At 35.5% G+C, this 25,238-nt stretch overlaps 1 protein-coding gene across 3 annotated transcripts in view; it reads right to left on the minus strand.

Moving 5' to 3' along the window:
• Positions 1-3,942: 3,942 nt before the first annotated feature.
• LOC128212780 (afadin- and alpha-actinin-binding protein B-like) overlaps positions 3,943-25,238 on the minus strand; it is a 39,029-nt gene continuing 17,733 nt past the window's right edge. For 2 of the 3 annotated variants that reach the window (XM_052918087.1, XM_052918089.1), the window contains exons 4-13: positions 23,804-23,972; positions 23,331-23,469; positions 21,164-21,239; positions 19,042-19,265; positions 14,855-14,965; positions 13,433-13,572; positions 10,898-11,071; positions 9,800-9,896; positions 9,385-9,505; positions 3,943-7,135 (exon numbers count right to left, since the gene is read on the minus strand). In XM_052918087.1, the coding sequence (XP_052774047.1) occupies positions 6,727-7,135; positions 9,385-9,505; positions 9,800-9,896; positions 10,898-11,071; positions 13,433-13,572; positions 14,855-14,965; positions 19,042-19,265; positions 21,164-21,239; positions 23,331-23,469; positions 23,804-23,972 (1,660 nt within the window). In that variant the 3' untranslated portion in view covers positions 3,943-6,726. The remainder of the gene's footprint in view (positions 7,136-9,384; positions 9,506-9,799; positions 9,897-10,897; positions 11,072-13,432; positions 13,573-14,854; positions 14,966-19,041; positions 19,266-21,163; positions 21,240-23,330; positions 23,470-23,803; positions 23,973-25,238) is intronic. The other variant, XM_052918090.1, reaches the window with a different exon arrangement.

A 25,238-nucleotide genomic window follows, 5' to 3' on the forward strand; every position in this document is an offset into this window, starting at 1 on the left:
TAGAGTACTGAGGCCTAGTGGTGCCCTAGTTTAACTCTAGAGTACTGAGGCCTAGTGATGCCCTAGTTTTACCCTAGAGTACTGGTGCCTTGTGGTGCCCTAGTTTTACTCTAGAGTACTGGTGCCTTGTGGTGCCCTAGTTTTACTCTAGAGTTCTGGTGCCTAGTGGTGCCCAAGTTTTACTCTAGAGTACTGAGGCCTAGTGGTGCCCTAGTTTAACTCTAGAGTACTGAGGCCTAGTGGTGCCCTAGTTTTACTTTAGAGTACTGGTGCATAGTGGTGCCCTAGTTTAACTCTAGAGTACTGGGGCCTTGTGGTGCCCTAGTTTTACTCTAGAGTACTGGTGCCTTGTGGTGCCCTAGTTTTACTCTAGAGTTCTGGTGCCTAGTGGTGCCCAAGTTTTACTCTAGAGTACTGAGGCCTAGTGGTGCCCTAGTTTTACTTTAGAGTACTGGTGCCTTGTGGTGCCCTAGTTTTACTTTAGAGTACTGGTGCCTTGTGGTGCCCTAGTTTTACTTTAGAGTACTGATGCCTAGTGGTGCCCTAGTTTTACTATAGGTGCCTACTCTTTAATACGGGTGCCTAGTGGTGCCCATGTTTTATTCTAAAAAAAAGCTGCCTAGTGGAGCCCACATTTTACTTTACAGTACCAGTGCCTAATGGTGCCACAGTTTTACTTTACAATACGGGTGCCTTGTGTAGTGGAGTCAAAGTTTAACTTTATAGTTTAGATGCCCAGTGGACCCCAAGTTTTACTTTAGAGTATGGGAGCCTAGTGATTTCCAAGTTTTTCTCTATAATACAGGTGCCTTGAGGTGCCCAATTTTTCCTCTAGAGTACTGGTGCATAGTGAATCCCGAGTTTGACTCAATAATACATGTGCCTAGTGGAGCCTAAGGTTATATATAATGTGGATGCCAAGTGATGCCCATGTTTTACTCTAGAGTATAGGTACCTAATGGAGCCCTAGTTTTGCTCTATATTATTGGTGCCTATTTAAGTTGAAGTTTTATTATATACTAACGGTGCTTAAGCTTTGCGCTATGGAACAGGAGCCCGTGGAACCCAAGTTTTAATCTATAATACGGATGCCTAGTGGAGCCCAAGTTTTACTCTATAAGACGGATTCCTAATGGAGCCCAAGTTTTACTCTATAATACGGTTGTCTAGTCGTGTCCAAGTTTTACTCTATAATACGGGTGTCTAGTGGTGTCCAAGTTTTACTCTATATTACGGGTGTCTAGTGGTGACAAAGTTTTACTCTATAATACAAGACATTTAGTGCCTAGTGCATCCCAAGTTTCACTCTTTAATACGGATTCCTAGTGGTGCCTCAGTTTTACTCTATAATGGGAGCCGAATGGTGCCCAAGTTTCACGCTATAATACAGATTCCTAGCGGTGCCCCAGTTTTACCCTATAATACGGGTGCCTAGTGGTGCCCAAGTTTTACTCAAGAGCACTAGCTCCTTGTGGAATCAAAGTTTTATTCTATAATACAAGTGCCTAGTGGATCCCAAGTTTTACTCTATAACACGGGTGTCTAGTGGTGCCCAAGTTTTACTCTAAGAGTATAGGTGCTTACATTGTCGTACTTCAGAGTGATAGTGCCAAGTGGTGCCCAAGTTTTACTCTAGGGTTTTAGTCCCTAGTAGAGCCCAAGTTTTACCCTTCAGCACAGGTGCCTAGTGGAACTCAATTCTATAATAGAGGTGCCTGGTGGTGTCCATATTTTACTCTTGAGTACTGGTGCCAGGTACTATGATGTCCAAATATTGTGCCAATGTGTTACATAAGGCCCCAGTAGACCTGGACAAGAAGACGAGGCTGTCAACCTACACCTCTTTGGTATGCTGGATTACACTTATCAAGCAAGATGGATTTGGGTTTCCATCAGAAAACAAGCAAATATAAATGATTGTATTATAGCAAAATTCATTTACAAATTAACCATCATACAGCTACATTTAGGAGGAAAACATGCATATCTTATTCCCCGGGGAGTGCTCTTAGACCCTTTGACACCGAACAACAAAACTAGGAACCACCGCTGATCACCTATATTTTCAAATTCATCCAATACTATTAATTGGAATAGCAAATATAACTCAAAATCTATATCTGCCCCTGGGTGAAGCTTTATGTAGCCTTGTTGGATATGGAAACCTGAAGTGCATAAAAGCACATTAAATTGAAGGGGTAATTTGCACAAACTTTCAGTTGGTTGCATTTCTATTTAAATCGAAGATTGTAGCAATATAGGCCAAGTAGGCATACAAGGAACAGGAATATAACACTACCTTTTTAATAAATAAACAAGAGCTTTCACAGAGACGGCGTGCTTGATTATTCCGCCGCTTTTCTGTGTAAGGATTGAAAAGTTTTGGCAAAATATGCATGGATCACTGTTAGATTAGATTTCAATGAAATACATGATGTGCTGAGATATTTACATTAAATGAATTTGAAAATATTTGAGGTGATACGCAAACTTTAACGTAAATTTTAAGTCGAAAAAGGGGCATAATTTTGTCAAAATGCTTGATAGGGGTTCCTCCTCCTGTGTACAGGTGGGGGGGGGGGGCATGATGGTGAACAAGCCAGCAAAGTTTCAAAGCCAGATGTCAATGGACTTTGAAAATATTTGAGGTGGTACACAAACTGTAACATAAATTCTAAGTAGAACAAGAGCGGTCACAGACAGCCTCATGGGGGCATTTTTTGTAACGAAAGCCAATCAATGATAAGGGTAGATTCTCAGGAACATAAGAAATGCGTAAAATTAAGAAAGGGCAATAACTCTTTCAAAAAAGGTCAATTTGCAAAAGCCTGACAATATGCGCTGTGTCACTATATAGTCATAAATGTAAGGAGTTGCGAAGAAACCAATTTTAAATGTAAAATAAAGAAAGGGCAATAACTCTTTCAAAAATGGTCAAGTCAGGAAATCCCGACAATATGCGCTGCTTCACTTTATGATCATCAATCTGTGAAAGTTTGGTAGAAATCGTATGAAAACCGTAAGAGGAGTTGCGAAGAAACCAATTTAAATGTAAAATAAGCAAAGGGCAATAACTCTTTCAAAAATGGTCGAATCGCGAAAGCCCGACTATATGCGCTGCTTCACTTGTGCTGATCATCAATCTGTGAAAGTTTGGTAGAAATCGCATGAGAAGTGTAAGAGGAGATGCAAAGAAATGAATGTGTGACGGACGGACGCACACACGCACGCACGCACGCACACACACACACACACGGAATCACGCCTACCATTACTATATCCCCTCGCCTTTTCAGGGCAGGGGATAAAAAGGGGCATAATTTTGTCAAAATGCTTGATAGAGTTACCTCCTCCTGCGTACAGTTTGGGGGTATGATGATGAACAAAGGTGCAAAGTTTCAAAGCCATATGTCAATGGACTTTGAAAATATTTGAGGTGGTATGCAAACTTTAACATAAGTGGTTACGCCGATGCTCTCTCTTTATTCTTCGAATAGTCGAGCTTAAAACAACAACACTCTGTAATGCTTAAAATTAATTTTCAGGAAACTCCACCATATCGAGTGTACTGTGTGGTATTCCAGATTCCGGTACCAAATTTTGCAGTTTTGCGGTTTCCATAATGGGGTCGGGGATGGGAGTACGAGGGGGTGACAAACTCATTGTATGCATGTGTGTAGTCTGCATATTGCAACTGTGACTTTGAACTCTGTGCATGAATATTTTGGGTTTTTATAACAAAACATTTTTTACTGAATTCAACATTTATTTTTACACCTAACTTCAATCATTTGAGTGAACATCACCCAGTAACATGCATTCTAGTAAACTATATACAACTGCATTAATATTTCTGATATGTTTATGATCACAAAAACTGTATACAATATATATGTATAATCCAGTGTACAAAAATACCGTGGTCTGTAACAGAGGATCTGGATAAGGCAGAATCTCTGGCAATAAGTATGGAATGTTTTAGACAAATATGATACAACAAATTCACTACTTGCTAACTTTTCATTTATAAACAAGCAATGTTAAAATATATTCTAGCTATTTGCATCAAGAATTGGACTTACATTTTGAGTAGGTACAACAACAAAAATCATTATGCTTTTTGTCTCATTAGTTTGATATTCCTAGTCTTAATGATGTCACATTTTATTTGCACCATAAAAGTGATTATTCTTAAGAAAATTACTCCATGGAGACAAAAAATATATGCATAGAGATATCACCAATTAGCTGGTTTACGGTATGCAAGTGTCAAGGTACCGCAACAAGACATAAAGATTAAACAATATGTTCATTTCATTACAGGGAAATTAATTGTACAATAAACTTGTAAATAAATAAGGCATGTTGGCATGGCAATATCACATTAATTGCATACATCTGATCATGAAAACTTATTATGTAAGTTGACAATAATGATCTTAAAGAATGGAAGATCTTTCTCCAAGAGACTTCAGCAGTTATTCCCCATGTATCACAGCATTAATTTTAAATATCCTTTAACTTCATGCATCAAGTGCTGAAAAAGAGAACATCATATGGAAAACAATATTATTTCCATGATGATATTTTTCATGAAAATTTCCTGATTTTGAAATGCATAATCATTTTTTTAATACCATCAAAATGCAGCATAACCTATGTGCTTTCTTTTCCAATGTCCAATGAGTTATGACATGATAACAATGTCCTTGTTCATGTATGTGTAGCTACCGTACAAAGCTGCAATGTCCTTGCTCATGTTTGCAAATCTTTCCTTAATCATGTAGAACTTCCCAACACTCTCACAAAAACATGCTCCTAGTGAGCTGCCCTTACATATAGAGGAAATTCTAAAGTGACAGAAAATAAAGTAGCATATAGAAAAGTTTCCCTTTCACACATCTTGAGGTGTGGCCATGTGTAAACATACTCTCCATGGTCCTGATGGGAATCATGAATAAATTTTACATATTTCCTCGATATCAGCTGGATGCTTTAAACTTATAAATTACATATACATGCACCTTGATGATGTAGCACTTAAATAGTAGTCAACACTTACACATAAAAGTAGTCCACACTTACACATTAAAGTAGTCCACACTTACACATACAAGTACCGGTAGTGATTTGGAACCTATCTAATTTCTTTTCCAGTCTTTGATTCAATTTGATCAAATAATAAAGACAACATTATGTATTTTGTTTCTCACAAAATACATGGTAAAGTGTCAAAAAACTCAACTCATTGTGTTGATAATTAACAAAGAGCCCTATAAATTATCATACAGATATGGATAGGTAACTAGTACTACCTACTATTCAAAAAAATGTTGTTGTTTTTAAAATATGAACAAACTGCTTGTTAAACAGTATGCTGTCATTAGCAGTTCATACAAGAGTTCTTCTGTTCATAGATATTTGAAAATACAATGTATGACAGAAAGTACAGACAAACCCTGTTGCCTCAAACTCCCAGGAACCAGCGAAAATACGTCGAGCCTCAAAAATATTGAGCCAAACGGGGTTTTCACCTTTAGGATAAACAAACATCTACTTCGAGCCAACGAGGAATTTGAGCCAAGAGAGTTCCAGCCAACAGGGATCGACTGTACTTCGTTTTCAAAAAAAGATAATTACTGTCATGCTATTGAAAATTGGGTGAATTTTGGCTTAAATTTATAAATGTCTGATCAAGTAAGTATCTGTCAGTTACTTTTTGGTGTTTATTCATAAAAAAAAATGAAAAAAGTAAATTTGAACATGTTTTAAAAATATTTTCGCAACATGAAATATGTATTAAAGAAAGTCCCTTTATAAAGCTTTAAAATATATTAATATGATATGACTGATGATAAACACTTAGTACAAGAAAACAAGGATATTGAAATTAAATCATGAAATAAATATCATAAACTTATATACACATAATGATGCATAGATTTGTGAAAATGCATACCATAACAGCAGTAAATATAACGTGAAGAGCAATTGGATAAAAAAGTGAAAAAATAATATCATCCATCGAAAGGAACAAAACTGTGGGCATAAAATAAACAACAGCAAAATACAATCACAAATGAACACATGAAATAACATCTAACAACTTTTGTTCTCAAATAAAGTGGACAGATGTGAGTGGACTACAATTCACTCTAACTAAAGTCACAAAGCTCAAACTGCATCTTAAGCTGCAGGTTTTTTTTAAACAAATTCCAGAAAATCACCTCTAATATACATTAATCAAAATGTCTTTTAATGTTGGTGTACATTTTTTTTTTTTTTTTTATAAACAATATGCAAATTCCAAAGAATTAAAATTATGAACACACTTTTGAATCATGATAATAATTATTAGCATGGTCAATAGAATAATGTATTGAACTTTGAAGTATCTGGCCTAAATTACGACAATTCCCTTCAATTAAGCACACTATTTTTGGTTTGGTGTATTCATGTAATATTCTGATTTGAAGAGTTCTGTGACTTTTAAAGGAAATTATCTTCATGATTATCTTTTTCTATTTTATAAATGAGCTTTCAGAAATTTATTTGGCCAATCAAAATTAAATACATTTTCAAAAAGTTGGGGCCAAAAACTACTTTGATAATTTCAACATAATAATCCTATTGATATAACCTAGTGATATAGTAGGCAGTGCTTTAGATTATGAGCTAGGAAAATGTTTAACTTCTAACCCATTCGTATGACAAGTTTCATGAAGACTAATGTCCATCAAGGCTCGAGGCACTTCCTGTACTGGCTGACCGGTTCCGTTGATGACCTCCTGCTAGAAGTGACCTTTTGATCTCCTCTAGCTCTTCCAAGGTCAGCTTGTCAGAACTTTTATCTTTAAACAATGAGCACTTGGCTGACCCTGATCTTAATGACTCAGCATTTTCAAAAGGCAAGCGTTTAGCCGACCCAGACCTTAGTGACTCAGCATTTTCATAAGGTGAGTGTGTAGGTGACCTTGATGAAAATGAGTCAGTATTTTCAAAGGATGAGCCTTTGGAGGAGACATATGAGGTCTGCCTGAGTTCCCCGGGTGCAGAAGGTGTGGATATTCGGCTGCTGCCATGGGCAGAATCACAGCTAGACATGGACTGCTGATCAAGGGACAATCCTGGCTTCCTGAAAAGACATACCGTAGGACGGTAATTAAATGGTACATAATTTGTTGAGATAATACCAAAAGGAGCCAAAATCTACTATATTTTTTTTTTTTTTGGTACCTTCTGGCATTAACCTGATGAAATGTATGAGATGTAAATATTTTCATGCAAGGTAATGCCATATGAATCCAAGCAGACAAAAACTCCATCAATATACCTGTTAATATCATTGAATCTGAATGAAGCAGATTAAATGTCATGATAGATCTATTACAGTTCAATGCCATTTGGGAATGAGAAAGACATTATTTTACAGCAGATTATGGAATGAGATAACCTTTGGAAACCACATTTAACAATTCAAGTGTTTTGCACTGAACATATTCAATAATTTGACAGCAGTATTTTTAAGCACTCCATAATGCAATGTTTAAAATGTATCCTTGGGTGTTGATTTTCTTGTTACTATAATGAAGAACACACAAGTGAAAACATATCAACTTAACCTGCAATATTTATGGATTAAAAAAATAAAAACTTGATAATATTACCCTGGATGTAAATATAAAACATATATGTTATATACATATAATGTCTGTTATTTGTTATTTCCCATGGGTTAAATCACCAGGCCCCAATTTCATGAAACCCCTGAAGTCCCTCATTACAGGATTAAGCTAAGCTCAATATCTATGTTTCGGTACAATTTATTTTAATTTCTACTTTTTGAACAGTTTTGAGACTATAACAGGAAGTTTTGTAAAGGGACATGCTCATGTTTCTGGATCAAAAAACAGTATGCCTGAAATTCCTCTGAAAACAGGCATTTTATAAATATTTTACCGTTTCATACAGAAATTGCAGAAAAAATACATTTCAAGTATAAAAATTTTTATTCTGGTTTGAGGGGGGAGCAACCAACGGAAAACTCATGCAAAAATTGGTAAACTGAAGCCTTAACCACTCGGCCACTAGGACTGATACAACATTTCATGGATATTTTAACCTTTATCCAAGACATTGGTAATATCAAAACCATGAACAAGTCCCTTTAAAAGATAACCATGATAAACCATTTTTTTGTTTTGTAAAATAGAGAATAAGAAAGTTATTTGTCTAAATGAAATAAGAAGCGTAATGATAATCCTGTAAATGCTTTGAGAGGTTTTGAGAAATTGGGGCCAGCCAGCCAACCCAGAGATCATTACCTTAATTATTGTGGGCTTGTTTTTTCTCATTTTATATTTTCTTTTATATCTGTTTTATAAGATATTTCTGTATCTAATGTAAATACTCATGAATATATTAACATTAGATTCCACAATATTTTTTTAAGTTTGTAATCTTTATTTTCATAACCAATTTCTATAAAAGTTCCCCGACCAACTGTGGCCAAATTGTATCAAAGTACAATGATCAATTGTAGCCAATCTGCATTAATTTACAGTGATCAATGAAATAGAGGACACATAGATTGAGATTTTCATTCGTGCAATAACGTAATAATGTTTGTCTTCCACTTACAGATGCAAGTCTAGCATTTCTATGGCTTTATATGCAGAATTGTGTCCAAAATTCTAAATTGATGTTGCCAGATGCTGACTATTGACTTGTAAGATTTCTTTTATTTCCATATTTAACTTTTTTAAGTATGGCTGGCAGATGTACTCAATTAAAGCAATGTTGTTGTTTTGTTTTTTTAAATTGACTCCCTCTTTACAGGTGTACATAATAAAAGGAGAGTACATGTACAATAAATGGATTATGGTAGATATTTTAATTAGTTACATTTGAAAAACAACAAATATTTCCCCTCAAGCCTGAATTTATTGTGCTCTATTCTTATAATGAGCCTGTGAACATGTTGATAAAGAATGAATATGTTTTTAATCAGGCTGTTTAATAGTATATGCCTTCCTTAAAAGTATTGTTATAAAAAAAAGACAGAATATTTGGCTTGCTGGGCTTTTTAGTGCAAAATGAAAGTCAACTTCCATATTTAAAGCTTTTTAATGAAACCTCAAGAGAAAATTCATTATTCTAGTTCCATTAGTGAAGTTAAGTGACATTTATATGAATTGTATAAAGTTTATACAAGCATACTAATATTCTATTATTCTTCAATGTGGTTGGTAGAACAGTGTTCAAAAGGGCTATTCAAACATGCCTATATGATATTGCTTTTCTTCAGAATAAGGGCATTAAGTAGCCACAAGTAGGTAGCAAGAAGTTTAAACAGAGCTCCTTATACGGCAACACAATACTTACAGCGGACTTTTCTTCTTTGGTGAGGATAAGTAGCGTATGAGATCAGACGAGGCAGGGGATGCAGGTTTTCCCGGGGCGGGCGAGAAAACAGGTGTAGATGGCAGCAGGCGGGATTTGTCAGCTACCAAATAACATGCCACAGGGTGAACAGTGACACAAGAAGGTGCAATGTTTATATATAATAGTATACAGCATAGCCAATTCTATGATAAAAAGAGTACAGTTGCACAAAAAAAATGTTCAGAAGATCTGAATCTAAATCAATAAAAAATAGATATAAATATAAGTGATTATATTGAGGTGAAAAAAAATGTTTGATGATATTTTTTGTTTATATCTGTAATATCAAAAGATGGTAGAAAGTATTGTGAACCTTAGTAACTGTAATATTACCATGGATACCAATGATGGTTACCTTTTGGTCTATGGGACGGAGACTGCTTGTTGCCTGTGGTAACCTGGAACAGATGAGACTGCAGCATACACGCCTTTTCTTCCTCAAACTGATGTCGCTGAAGAGTTAAGTAAAAAACACTAAAACAAAAAATAAACTTCGGAGTTACTACAATCAGTTATTTTTGTAAAATAGATCTAAAAATATGATATATTATTATTAGCCACATAGTAAACAGACTTTAGATGTCGTAAATGATATGCCATCACAGAGGTTCTCTGCTACGTATGTAAAGTAGTTATGAACGTGCCATATAGGACCAATCAGGAGTGGTACTTTATTTAGTACTCAGTTATTAAAACAACTATAGGACTGAATATCTGACAATGTTCAGATCACAGGAGCAAACCTTCTATTTAATCTTCCTGTTTAATCATACATTGTTCTAATATTACTAGCCCAAATCATTATATAGAGCATAATATAAGACCTTTTGGCTAAGGATGAGAAATGTTGACTTGAAAGTAATCATGATAGGCATTCAAGGGCTTCTCATGATTTCAAGAATATAAATTGCCTAAGAGAGTTCTATGAACTATTCAAATAAACATTGGGTGGGGTTTGATGGAGAAAAATAAAAATACGAGATTTATTTGTGATGAAGTCATACAATTTGTTTGATATCACAGAAACCAATCCCATATCTGATTCTTTGTGCATTTCTTATCGATAAATAAAACTGATTCCCGTGCCTAAGCTGATGCTGTAGTTTAAATGCAGCATCATTAACAGCCTTCCTCTCTTCTTCCAATTGTTCTTTCTCCTCTTCTCTTTCTGGAGTATCCTTGCAGACTTTGTTACAGACTTCCTCTCCTCCTTAAAGTTTGCATTCTGGTATACCATTCTCCACTTCACAGCCAGAGTCTCTCACTCCTGAAGGATCTGAGATACCAACCCCCTGCCCTTCTTGCTGGAGTTTCCTGGCAGACTCTGTTACAGATTTCCTGGAAGATTTCCTTCTACTAGAACGTTTTCCACTGCTCTGACAGTGTCCCTTGCTCCAAAAAGATCTGAGATACCAACCCCCACCCCTTCCTCTCTAGCCTCCCGCCTACAAACCTCTTGCTGCAGTTTCCTGGCACACTCTGTTACAGATTTCCTCTCCTCCTCAAAGTTTGCCTTCTCCTGGTAGAACTTTCTCCGCTGCTCTGACATTGTCTCTCGTTCCTGAAGGATCTGGGACTCCTGTAGGAATGTGTTCTCCATTGACTTGGACTGGGTACACAAGGATTGCTTCAAACAAGAAAAAGATCAGCGTCAGTTGAAGAAGTTACATGATCATTTACTTTTCTACAATGGTAAATTGTTGTCAATCATACAGTGCATTTAGAATGCAATATTGCCTAACAATGTACAGAAGCATTGTATGACAATTTGCTCACTAAGTAAAGGCAATCTATATGCTGTGTATATAGTATATAACAAAATCCCCTCTTTCATTCATAAACATATACGGTAAGAATTGAAATGGATTTTACATCAAACTTGTTGAATCACTCAGGGCCTTGGTTAGATCTGATATATCGTAACTCTTAGATTTGCTCTACTCATGGTTAATGAATTCAAAATGCCTATTTATTTCCAAAGTAAATGCCTTTTTTTAAATACTTTCAAATTAATGCTTAAGAGAATATATACTTCATGTTATTGATGATGAAATTTAGAAAAAAACATTTTTATTCTTATATGGCATTAGGAGAAGTTCTTCAATGTACTCTATATCTTAGTAAAACATATTGTCACCTTAGTGCAAGAACTCAATAACTGCATATAGACATAGAAGCAGATATTGAGTTCTTGCACAAAGGTGACGTGTCATATTCATAAGTTTCTTTAAGGAATTCAGCTTTAAAAGGGAAGATAATTAAATAGCATACATGTTGCCTGCATTTGTCATTGTACATGACGTAATTATGCAGGATTGTAATGACCTTTGATTGTTACTTGAGCTAAAAATATATGGATTGTGTTTAATAAGAACAATTAAATGACCTTTGGCAAGCTCATTTGTTCAGGAATATAAAGATAAATAGGTAGAACTTGGCCTCTTGAAAGTTGCAAAGTAACCAACTTTACCTTCTAGCAAAAATTGCCGACAAACATGAACACTTTGTTTTAATCATCTTTCTACAAGATTCAAAAAATAAACAATAAACATTCAAATACTGACAACTCTTGTTAATGTTTATGATTTTAAATATAGTGCAAAAACTCATATCATCCACCATGGTCTTATGGATAAGAGGCCAGACTGCAGACTTAGAGAACACATGTTCGATCCCTGATGCCAGACCAGCCTTAGAGAACACAGGTTTGATCCAAAATAACAGACCAGCCTTAGAGAACACAGGTTTGATCCCAAATACCAGACCAGCCTTAGAGAACACAGGTTCGATCCCAAATGCCAGACCAGACTTAGAGTACACAGGTTTAATCCCTGATGCTAGACCAGACTAAGAAAACACAAGTTAGAACCCTGATGCTAGACCAGACTAAGAGTACATAGGTTTGATACCAAATACCAGACCAGCCAAAGGGAACACAGGTTCGATCCCAAATGCCAGACCAGCCATAGAGAACACAGGTTTGATCCCAAATGCCAGACGAGACTTAGAGTACACAGGTTCGATCCCAAATACCAGACCAGCCTTAGAGAACGCAGGTTCAATCCCTGATGCTAGACCAGACTTAGAGAACACAGGTTTGATCCCTGATGCCAGAATGCACACTAAGAGAACACAGGTTTGATCCCTGATGCCAGACTGCAGACTAAGAGAACACAGGTTTGATCCCTGCTGCCAGACTAGTGGTAGAAAAAACAGGATCGATCCCTGATGCCAGACTGAAGACTTTGAGAACACAGGTTCAATCCTTGATGCCAGACTGAAGACTTTGAAAACACAGGTTTGATCCTTGATGCCGATAAAACATCCGTTCTTTTTTCTAATTTTCTTTTGTGTAATATATCTATGAATTTACAAAGATTTATATTTGACTGCATGAAAAAAGGCAACTGACAATGCCCCTTTAATTTTATTATTCCCCTAAAGCAGGGCAGAATTGCAGGCCAGACACAGAAGTTGTACCTACAATGTAATTCAAATGAAGAACTTGTAATCATTTAGCTACAGAGAACTCAATCTTGCATGTGACATATTGTCTTAATACAGAGAAGTTTTCTGCCAAGTCATAATAACAGTCTGCACATAAAAGTGCTAAAATGAAACCAGATTCCGAAGAAGAAAAGAAAAGCCGATCTCAACATGTAGGCCATGCTTGCCTTGCTTACAGTACTTGTGCATCCACTGGAATTTCTATACATCCTGTATGTTTTATATCGCTATGAATCCATGCAAATAAATGCACTGTTTTTACTGTGGGTTAGACCACTTTCATAAAGAAAACATTACTTAAACACTAGTTTTGACTGATGGAATTTATCCTAAATTTCCTTTCTCATTTCATAACATCATCTTATCTGTTAAAAGTTTTATATTGAGGAGTGAAGGTGAAAAAGGTTGTATCTTTGTCTTTATTAAATAGGATCATTTTTACTTCCATCCATTCGTATGTCCACTATCCTCATTAGATCACCTGTATGAGTTGTTCCTGTTGTTTGACAATGTCCTTGTACTTGTTGATCTGCTGCTTCAGTTTGTCCAGCTCCCCATCCTGCACACTCCCACTTACCCCACCACCTTTCAAAGGGCTGGAACGCAGTGTGGATGCGCAAGCTGCCAGAAAATAAAGGCCATTATTTATTATTTACAATATCATGCATTCATGTATTCATTGTCTCTGGCACCAAGATTAGTTTGATTATCTTTGAAAGTTTTTTTTAGTTATTGCCACGGTTATAGGTTTTAAACACCAACTACTTGATGCCAACAATATGTGATGGCTACAATACCTCTGTTCTTTCTTGAAAGGCAGACTAGTTAAAAATATCATAATGAAATGTAATACATTCGTTCTCCCATCTGAATTTCTCATTCAAGAACACAACTTGACAAATATTTTAACCAGAATTATTGGCCTTGTTTTCATGTATGTGATGTCAGGGTGAACCAAGTTTCATAAGAAGTTGTTGAGTAATTGCTAGGGTTTAAGTCTTTGCTTTACAAGAGACTCCAACGCCATGACAATATCTTGAATGCTTTGCACTGAAATACAGACAAGCTGAAATTGTAAAATGTAAAAAGCAGACACCATTCAAGCAACACCCAGACTTCTATTAACAACAAAGTATTGAAATCTTGTTTGAACAAGCTTCGGTTTCCAGATACAATCAAACTAAATGCCCATCAATATATTTTCAAATCACACTTTTAGCAGTTAAAAGTACACCATAAAAGTACAACAAAATTACCAATTTAAAGGGACTAGCTCATGGATTGTAAAATGCATTTTTTTTTTTATTTTACGAAATAAAGTGTGGCAAATCATAAGAGTGATTAAACTAAAATACCAAAAAGTGGTACCAAAATACCAAATAATTGCTGAAGGGTACTAGCTTTTGGTGTTTTAGTTTAAACATTCCTTTAAGACTCTCTTTGAAGATCACAATTTTCTATACCATTACTTAAGGGTTTCAGTGATTTCCCTGTTACTTGATTGGTTGATTGGTTGACATAATCACATGATGTTAACAATGTATCATTAAATTGCAAAATATCCAGAACTTTGTTTAAGTACTGGTGGCCTAGTGGTTATGGCGTCCATTTTCTAATTTTATCTTGACTACTGGCATAGGTTCGCACCCCACTAAAACCAAAATACTATTTTATACGTTCTAATAGAGTAAAATAATGATAAAATAAGTGTTTTTATATGCAAAATTGGGAAAACTTATTTAAGCACAAAAACATGAGTAAGTTCCTTTACGGGAAAATGTAAACTTGAAATAATGATTAATGAAGACTTGGCAGTTTTAATGTGCTATAATTGCCAATAAGCCTACATAAGTGAAGAACTCATTCTCTTAAAAAAGTCAATCAATATATTAAGTTAACTCACAGGAGTTGAGACTTGAGCACTTGTTGATGGTTGTTTTGAGTCGCTTGCATGTCTCTTGAAAACTCTTCTGAAGGTTTTCACGGAGGACATCATATGGCATTTGAAAACAGTCTGAAAAATGGAACCATAAAACATGCAAACTAATAATCTTTCAAAGGCACAATATATAATAATAAGTTTCAATAGACAGTTTGTATTTTTACTAATCAACAGATTCCTGCTTTAAAAAATAGTTTGAACACATGAAACTTTTCACTAAGGTCAGCATATTTACAATGTGTTGAAATTAAAAACTGTTTTCGACAAAGGAACTCCTTATTTTCTTTCATGGGAGAATCTATTTTAGGCCATTGTCCATGATTACGTAGTAATTAAACCTGGTATCTTTGGCAGGGAAAATGACAAATTACAACACAAACATTAAATTGGTGCAATTTCTGAGGATATTTTGTGCACAATTATCTCAGGAGAACATTGACCTGTTGATAATAGAAATTCCTTTTGTGCTGTCATATCATTTATTTTCATTGAAAACATTGCACAAAGACACTTCTTAAAATTGTCCCATTTTTCACAAAATAAACATTGTTTAAATGCAGTGTCATTTTATATCAATTGTGGCACTATTCAGACAAAATCAAAACCATTCCTCATATCAATTCAGCATTGTTTTCATATTTCTAGAATAATTCTTTAAAATCTGTAAATGTTCTCATGCTTCCAGTTTAATTATAACAGGCAAAATGAAACCTTCAGGCAATCTGTACGTAACAGACTGTCTATGGAATTTGTTGGTACAATATCATGAAAGCTGCACTGCAAAATGTGCCATATTTTGAAGCCATATATTTCCTTTTTGTTTTGCAAAGGATGATGGTATAATTTCATCAAATAAAGAATATACTTTGGAGCTGTTGCTCATTTTTCAAAACAAATCTGATGTATTGAACTCCTTATTAAGAGGAACAACCTATGAAAGTCTGATATTTCACATTGATACCTTTTATCAAATTTATCTTGACTTCAACAAGAAGCAGTCTCAGATTGCCATTTCCCCTCCTCTGGAATAAGTACAGAAGAATCTTAAGAGTCCTTGACCTTTTATCGGTTCATCTAAAAATCAATAGGCATCTGCATGATGTGACCAATCCTCCAACCTCCCCCACCACCATGTTTGAGGACTGCCCAAGCATTATCTATTTGTGTACTCAATCTAACAAGCTTTTTGTGTTCAAGGTCCCCATGACCATAACCTTTGACCTACTGACCTTAAAATCACTACGGTCATTTGCTGGTCATGACAAACTTCCCAACCTTAGTTTGAGGACCAAAGACCCTCATACAAGGTTTGGTCTACTGACCGTGACAACATGTGAAAAGCAATAAACTCTCACTTGGGGGACATAAACTAAACTAATGGCAATATCTCTAAAAACACTAGAGACTTAAAACTACAGTTATGGTTTCTAAGCACTCCTCAGTAATATTTATCTGTATGTGCTATTTGAAGTCAATACCTCAAAGACTTGTAAAGTTATGATCCAGACAAAAAAGTTCTTTGACGCAAACACAACGCATGCCTACCATTTCTATATCCCCTTCGCCTTAATTAAGGCAGGTGGAAAAATGTGCAATACCATTAATAATGAGACGAGGGAGGTGTAAATTTCAAAACAATGCAAGACTGGAACTTACATAATCATGTTATTTTCAATATAACAGGCTTAATATTGTTAAAGACATTGTCCCCTGGGGTTTTAATTATACTAGTTTCCTGAAATATCCCAACTCTATAATATGTAGATAATATTCTTTTTCTGATTACAGCACAATTGCATAAAACCAATCTCACAAAGTAGGATTGCAAATTAAGATTAAATACATATCAATATGCATATTGCATTAACAATCAATACGCAATGACTGTTTTAAAAGGTAAACAACTGCTAAATACTGCAATATGGAAACAAGTGCCTGACAAATTCATTTTCGAAGACTGATGAGACTTTACTACTCGTCCCAGCTGCGGCATCCGGTTCAAGTTTTAGGGATGCAAAATGCTAGATGGCAGTTTGTCTTATTTCTCCAATACCCTTCATTTAATTCACTAAATGCTTCACACGGTTTTTAAGGACCATCATACAATGAGGTTATGTGACTCTATATTATCCTAAATACAAATTATGGCCCCTGATTAGCTTACGTTAAAGTTTTAGGCAAGTTTAAGTTTTGGGGCAAGTTGAGGACTTTTATCAATAACTTCTCTAGATAACCTTTATTCAATTTACTTAATAACTCACAACATTATTGACCATCTAACATTAGGTAACATAACTCCATATTAACCATAATACTGCCCTTAATTGACTTTTTTTACATTTTTACTTTTTCTTGCTGATTTTCACAGGCAAATTTTGATATTTTTAACCAGGTTCACACAAAGGGAAATCTGGTTATTACAATGGCATGTATTGTTATTAAGATGGGCTTGCGGGAGGCCGGTGTCACCCTCACCTATGGTATCAAGTAAATTTAGTTAGGTTTGACATATAGTGACCAAACTTGGTATATAGATAAGTTTATGGAGACCTTTCATGGGTTGCATTTTGGGCCTCAAGGATCAAGGTCAAGGTTACTTTTACTAAAAATAGAAAAATGGTTGATACTGAATAACTTAAGTTAGAGTGGACATATTGTGACCAAACTTGGTATGTAGGAAGAGTTTATGGAGGACTTTTATGGAATTGTGTTTGATGCTTCTAAGGTCAAGGTCACTGTAACTACAAAAAGAAAGAAAAACAGCTGAAACTGAATATCTCAACAAAGGCCTAAGTTCTTCAGTCAATCATTGAAAACTGGCGTTTCTTGTTTATGTTTTGATTTGACTTTTTTTTTTGCTTTTGACAGGCACATGTAACATTCATTTCCAAGACAAAGTTGCTTATAGTTGAGCGAGCTGTCCTATGACAGCTCTTGTTCTTATGGTTGCCAACTAAGGAGTTAGAAAAATTACCAGAATCAAAACTAAGAAAAAAGACTTCTCAATGATCCCTTCTGAGTCTGGTGAACATGGTAACATTGAAAAAAACATATGAGTTACCCAAAAATTCTCCACACACTATTGTTCTGTAAATGCATGCTTCAATATACAACCGGTCATTGTGCAATGACATGAAAGTACAACAATTGTCTTTGTTCTTTTATGTTCTACTTTCACTTTTACATTAGAATTTTGGTATCTTGAATTACAGGAATATTTCCTTTTTTCATGAAGAAACTGCTGCATTTTACTAAAAAATAAATGGCAAAAAGTCTAAATTCTTACAGTAAATTGACAGCAACTGCTCCAACAATATACTTATACTTTCACTTTCATCAAATTGACAGGAAGTAAGCAATGTGCACATGTTTCTAGCACATTTTAAAAAACGTGCTTTTAAAATGTTTATTTTGTAACACATTAAATATTTACATTTTATCTTTACTCTCACTGATATATAAAGATAGTTTTACAAAAGCAATAAAAAAAAATGTTCTAAGATTTTAGTATTGCTGTTTTCAAGGTAGTAGTAGTGAGCAAAAAGGCATCTGCTAATTAAAAAGTAGGAAGGGTCATTGACGCCACTGAGGTGTTGACTGCGGATACTTACAGCGAGGAGGTGGGTCTGATCCAGATTGATAATCACTTGTCACTTTGGGCTTCAATTGCTAATAGCATGCATGTTAGTAAATTGAATTCAGCACATGGCTTGCAGACCCTTTCATTTTCAGATCACAGACTTCAGTTTGGTAAAAAAGGGTAGCCAAACAGATTTCTTTTAACAGATATTAATGCAACAGCATTGTGGAGAATTTATTTTTACCAGTTACAACTCCAATTAAAACTTTTTGTTTCTTTTCTGATTTTTTTTTCTGCATCATAAGAAAGAAATTCCTAATCTCAACCCCTAAGAAAAGAATGTACAGTAATTTTAGTATAGAATATGTTTGGAAACCTGAGGAAAATACTGTAGCAGTACTGCACAGTCAAAGCCAGTATGGAATGGAATCGAAATGAGAGAGAGGAAGAGAAGCCAGTATGGAATGGAATCGAAATGAGAGAGAGGAAGAAAAAGCATTGGTAATTGCTAGCATCTCAAGCACATACAAAGTTCGAAACGAACAAAATATTACAACAGTGATTATACCATCATGAATGTCAAGCTGTGAGGAGCCAGTGGAGAGATCCTCATCACTGCTAGCTGTGCTCCCTGCCAGACCGTTCTGACCCGTCACACTCGAATGCTCAGCCAGGGTAGACAACTCTCTCTGCATGTCTAGCAGGCAGTCACGTAGGTCACTGTTCTCAACACGCAGATCCTGGTGTTTTTCCTCATAGTGGGAGATCAGGCTGGCATACATCTCCTCATGTCTGTCACAGAAATAATAATAATTTACTGCACTGCAAGACACTTTAAGGGAAACTTTAGATGGGTTACTAGAAGACAAATAGAAGTAAACATAAACATTTGATTGTTTCACACCAGAATAAATTATAGGAAAATTATTGTAGAAATGAACTACTGTCTCCACCAGATTTAATACACCTAGTTACTTCGAAAATAAATGTAAGAATGTTTTGGAGCATCTGTCAAGACCATGACATAAAACAGTACTCTCTAGTCTCCATAAAACAAGGAAATAATTATAATGCCTGAGGAAAAACCCTTCTTTGTTAATTAAATGTTTTTTGGTAAAATATTACGTTAATTTTACCTTTTTATACACTGCAGTGAAAATTTAATTTGAAATTTCACAGGTCCTGTAAACAATTGTTTCTATTTTGCCAGGTTGATTTTTTTTTTATAAATGACATCACAATGATAAGTTCATGGTTTTATATTAAGTATTTCAAGCAATTTCATTGACATTTTACCTAAAATGTAGCATCAAATGAAACAGAATAGAACAAAATTTTGTTTGATGTGTACCAAGAGAGAACACAGTCATGATAGCATAAAAGAAACAGAAAATTACCGGTACTTGAATTTCAGTGTTAGATAATATTTTTTTAATTGCGCTTGTTATTTTCTTTTTTTCACCACTAGCTATGAAATCAATTTCTCTCTTTTACACATACATTCAACAAATTTGTCCTCTACGTTTCATGTAAAATAAGTGTTATTCAGAAATACAGAATTTTAACGTAAATCATTTTTAACCCACTGTAACTGAACCTCAATAACATTTCTGCACTGCGTAAATAGTTCTCATCTTGGCTTATTTCCTTGTACCCTTGGGCCATATAAAAACTAGAATATTATTTGATATTGATGAGCTGCTGCGTAGTTAAAAGAAGGCATTAAAGTCATGATTATTTCCACCCTGTCTCTAAACACTATTACAAAGCTCCTTTTTTCAAGTTAAGGAAATCATCAAATGTTGTGATTACCAACAAGAATATGATACCATATCTGCACTTCACTGTGGTCATAAACAAACCCACTCAACGTTCATGTTTTTGAGAAGGCAAGGAGTGCCTTGTGGGAAATGTGATAAAATGTTCCAGCAATTCTGATATCAGTACCTCTATTTTTGAGTGAACAAAATCAGACAAATAACTGGCTAATAATCTATATTTGTCCCCTGCCATTACTGCATACCTTATTGAGCGTAACGGAACCGGCTTTACAGCAGCGTTTTGTTGTATTCATCAATCATCCCAGTGGACTTTTTTTAAAGTTTCACAGGGAAAATATGTTTGAAGTGTTTTTCATTCATATGCAGAAACACATGTTGCATGGAGGCTGTCAACAACTAGATTAATTGAACTAAAATCAAGACATGACGGAATTGAAATCACCAAGGATACTATCACTAATGTATAAATCACACAGCCATTTAATGATCCATTATCTGCTGAGTATAGAGTATTGGCGATATTTGTAAGTCTAGAGAATTTCCATTATGGTTTCTTTACAATTCTAAAGGTAAATCAAAGTTTCTGAGCAAAAACCCATGTTTTTTAATTTCGTTAATGTACGTAATACAAAGTTAAGAACTCATTACTAAATGCAGCGTGTGTTCAAATATAAGGCAATGACACAATGCACAACGGTTTGCTTGCTACGTGGTGACAATGCTCATCTTAGCTTTCCTCAATAATTGATCAAGGGCCATAACTCCATTATTTTTTTGGTCAGGGCGATGGAAACTGCTTCACACACAACAATAGAACCACAACACTTATGATAACTGGGACAACAGTATGTCTTTCATAGAACCTTGTTTATCTTGTGATCTAAAACCCTGCCCATGTGATAAACATACTTGTTGGAGTTGGCCTTGTGTTTCCAGGTGCTGCGCTTGTTATCTCCCCTGTGTAGATTCCCCACCATGTCTATACCTGCAAACAGTCATAAGTGGTTAATCAAAGGGCTTTAGTTCATAGGTTATATGAATCTATTTTACCTTGATAGTGATGACAACTATAAGCTGATACAAATCACTTTTGAGTCTTTTTTTTGGTAGAAACGTCCTTTTTGATCAACCTAGCAAATGCCCATTGTTGTGCTTGAACTCAATATTTTTGACCACTCTCCATACCCCTTGACCATACTCCTTGGCACTCTCCATACCCCTTGACCATTCTCCATACCCCTTGGTTACTCTCCATACAATCTGACCAATCTCCATACACCTTGACCATACCCCTTGGCACTCTCCATACCCCTCGACCATTCTCCATACCCCTTAACAGCTCTCCATACAATTTGACCACTCTCCACACCATTTGACCACTCTCCATACAATTTGACCACTCTCCACACCCTTTGACCACTCTCAACACTCTTTGGCCACTCTCCATATGATTTGACCACTCTCCACACCCTTTGACCACTCTCCATACAATTTGACCACTCTCCATACCCTTTGACCACTCTCCATACAATTTGACCACTCTCCACACCCTTTGACCACTCTCAACACTCTTTGACCACTCTTCATACAATTTGACCACTCTCCACACCCTTTGACCACTTTCCATACAATTTGACCACTCTCCACACCCTTTGACCACTCTCCATATATTTTGACCACTCCACACCCCTTGAACACACTCCATACAATTTGACCACTCACCATTATCCTTGATCTCACACCATATAACTTGACCACTCTCCCTCTTGACTACTCTAGACTTAGGGTCTGAAAGAGTTCAGTGGGTAATGGGTACATCCAGTCTCTTAACTGAACAACACAGCATTTACCTAGTGGTAAAAACAGTCTCCTACATGTATATACTAAGAACAATAAACAGGGATTTTTTTTCATAACAACTTTTTAATCCATTCCATTCTCTGATTCCAAACCGATGTGCACATTCAACTTAAATGTTATGTGGAATTAATACCCGCTCCAGTCTTGGGAAAACAACCATATTATATGGCAAGATTCATAAAATGGAACTTAAAATTTAATTATTAAGAATTTGCAGTCTTTTTCATCAAATTATCATATATTTTCAAGATTTATTGGTTACACATTGAACACTGAAATATAAGTTAATTGCATCAGCAAGATGTAACTGAGACACAAATTACTGACCTTGTTCTTATATTCAAAGACAACTTTAGTCTAGAAACTGGAGAAGTAATCTAGTGCTTGCACTCATGTTACTACCAATGGGATTCCTGAACCAATTCTGATTTAATTATTTAGGTATCATCTGACGTAAACAACCACCAGCCTTACGTGTTTCATTTAGCTGACTTTATTAATTTATATTTGTTTTTGCATGCTAGTCAATAGACAATGGGTCAACACTCAGGTACCGGTAGTTCATATTTTTTTATGCTTTTGCCAACCTAATAGATTAGAAAAGAAAGAATAAACACCAACTGTTACTAAGAATCCTTTCATGGAAAGTCAAATCATGTCTTCTTTCAAAAAGACCTATTTCTTTTACAAGAAATGTATGAAAAAATCTATATAGTACCACCTATAAAAGCCTTAAATACTGCAAGGATTTGCTTGCATATTTGGTCATGACCACAAAAGCTCATACTTTACGTTTGGTAGAATTACTACCTATCCAGAGTTTATGAAGAATGTCAGGCCTGAATACTTTTTTAAGAAACAAGAGCAAAACAATGCTTATCTGTTTTTCTCGGATGATCAAGGGGTGTAACCTGACATAAATTTCTGCCAGAGTCATGGAACTTGCTGCATGTCTCTGTCTTGAGATTGTGAACATGTGTACAAAGTTTCATGTAAATATCTTACACAGTTTATAAGTTAAGGCCATCAGCAATGTTTTGACAATGGAACTGACAACACTGATAATACCTCATCGTTTTTGTTTAATAAGCAAGCTAAAAATGTGTGATTTTTTCATATAAATGCTCCTACAAACTTTCGCAACAAAATGAAATGCCATTGGGAACAATTCCCAATGGCCGCCTTCAGACCAAACAAGCAACCCCTTGATTCCTACCAATTCTTCTATCAGGGTTTTTGTCCATAAGAAGCTGGTGGAGCCGTTCCATTAGCTTGTTAACCTCCCTCTGCTTCTTCTTCAGCTCATGCTTGAACTGCCCGTCACGATCCTTGATCACTGACTGGAGACGACGCAACTGAAACAGAAACAATATGATTATAAGGTCAGCCAGAATATTTGAGTAAAAAATAAATAATAAAATAGAACAATTGTTCAAATCAGAGGTTGTCCCTGTCTTCAAGCTTTCTAATTCCATTGTAATGACAAAGCTCCTATTCATGGATGAAACTGGTATTAGAATTGGATACAAACCTCCGACTGTAAAATATAAGCCACAACATATTTGGTAATAAATTACAACACAAACTTTATGCTTTGGTCCATAAGGACAAACTCAGCCTTCAATAAGTCAAAAACAGCAAAATCTATTGGTCTTTTAACAATTCTTATCCGAAGGAGTTGAGACTGACCTCATCCTTCTCAGTCTTGAGCATGGCAGTGAGCGAGCGAGTCTTGTTTTTGGCCTGCCGGGATTTCTCAGCCTCCTGGGCAAGTTCCTTCTCCAGGCGCTCCTTGTCGCTACGGAGACGCCGAATACAGGTCTGTTGCTCCGTCACATCACAGCTTGACTGGTGCAGTCTGGGAAGGTTTGAAAAAAGATTTAAAATTACATGTTTAAAATTATGATAAAGTGTCAGTGTGGTGGTACAATTTCCTGTTTTAATTTATTATCTGTTTACGATTATCGAATTTAACATGTATGTATCACACCATTTATTTTGTTGCATCATGGAAATTGCTCACATGTTTAAAGGCTATCATATACCATAAACATTTACAGAGATTCCAAGGGTCAATTGTAAAGGTAGGATTTAAAGACATGCTAGTTACTATCTATAACATTATCATAATTGATTCATCATCACTCTCTTCTCAATTGCCACTAATGAATTGCAAAAATATAAGTCAATTGATTGTTATTTGGAGACCGCCTTTTGTCAAAGTGTGAAAATGAGCTCATAGAAAATGTTGCTATCTGAGTATATTTTGTGTATTTGGGAACAGCATTAAATTTTTCAACTTTTTAAAGCTTTAATTTAACATCAGAAAAATATGCAAATAGAGTAAAAAAAATCCTGAAATCCCCTTAAAATTTAAATTAATCTTTTTGTAACATAACAGTATTATACACAAAGATTGACCAATGCAGTCTTCAAGGTGGAAATACACATTTTACAGATTTCTTTAGTAATCATGGTGATACAAATCTTAAGGTGCACTGCAATTCTGGTCAATTCTCACAATAACATAAAAGTGCAGCCATGCACTCATAAGAGTGCATCCATTAAGGTTTGAGAGTTCAGCAGCAATGATCATGTTTGAGCATTCAACACTGTTTCTGTCTGTAGGAATGTTATTTATCATCTTGAAACATACACAATACTGGTTGTCTCGACATTAAGTCTGACTCAAGTACAAGACATTCATAGCATTTGTCTGAGGTTATGATTTTAATTAATCAGATTTCTTTCGACGACTCTCAACTGTAATGAGAATGGCACCATATGAAACTTCAGAAAACAACCTTCATGTTCAGCCAATGAAATTGCAGAATGGTAATCATTAAGTACTAGGCCTAATCATAACAAATTTCATATTTGCAGGTGTTTTAACATCCGCCTACTACTACTCATCCGATTCCTAGTCCCTGCGTCAGATTTTGCATGATGTGTCAGCCATTGAGGTAGAATTTTGAGACTGTTAGATGACCTGCATAATATTTTAATGATTAAGAAGGGCTCATCCACTATAATCACTCAGCCTATTCTTAATCATAAAAAGGTTACATAATATCATCTGACTATAACATATTACAAAAGCACCGCAAGCGGATGTCATTGCATG

This window comes from Mya arenaria, chromosome 13, assembly GCF_026914265.1.
Source record: "Mya arenaria isolate MELC-2E11 chromosome 13, ASM2691426v1".
Taxonomy (NCBI): domain Eukaryota; kingdom Metazoa; phylum Mollusca; class Bivalvia; order Myida; family Myidae; genus Mya; species Mya arenaria.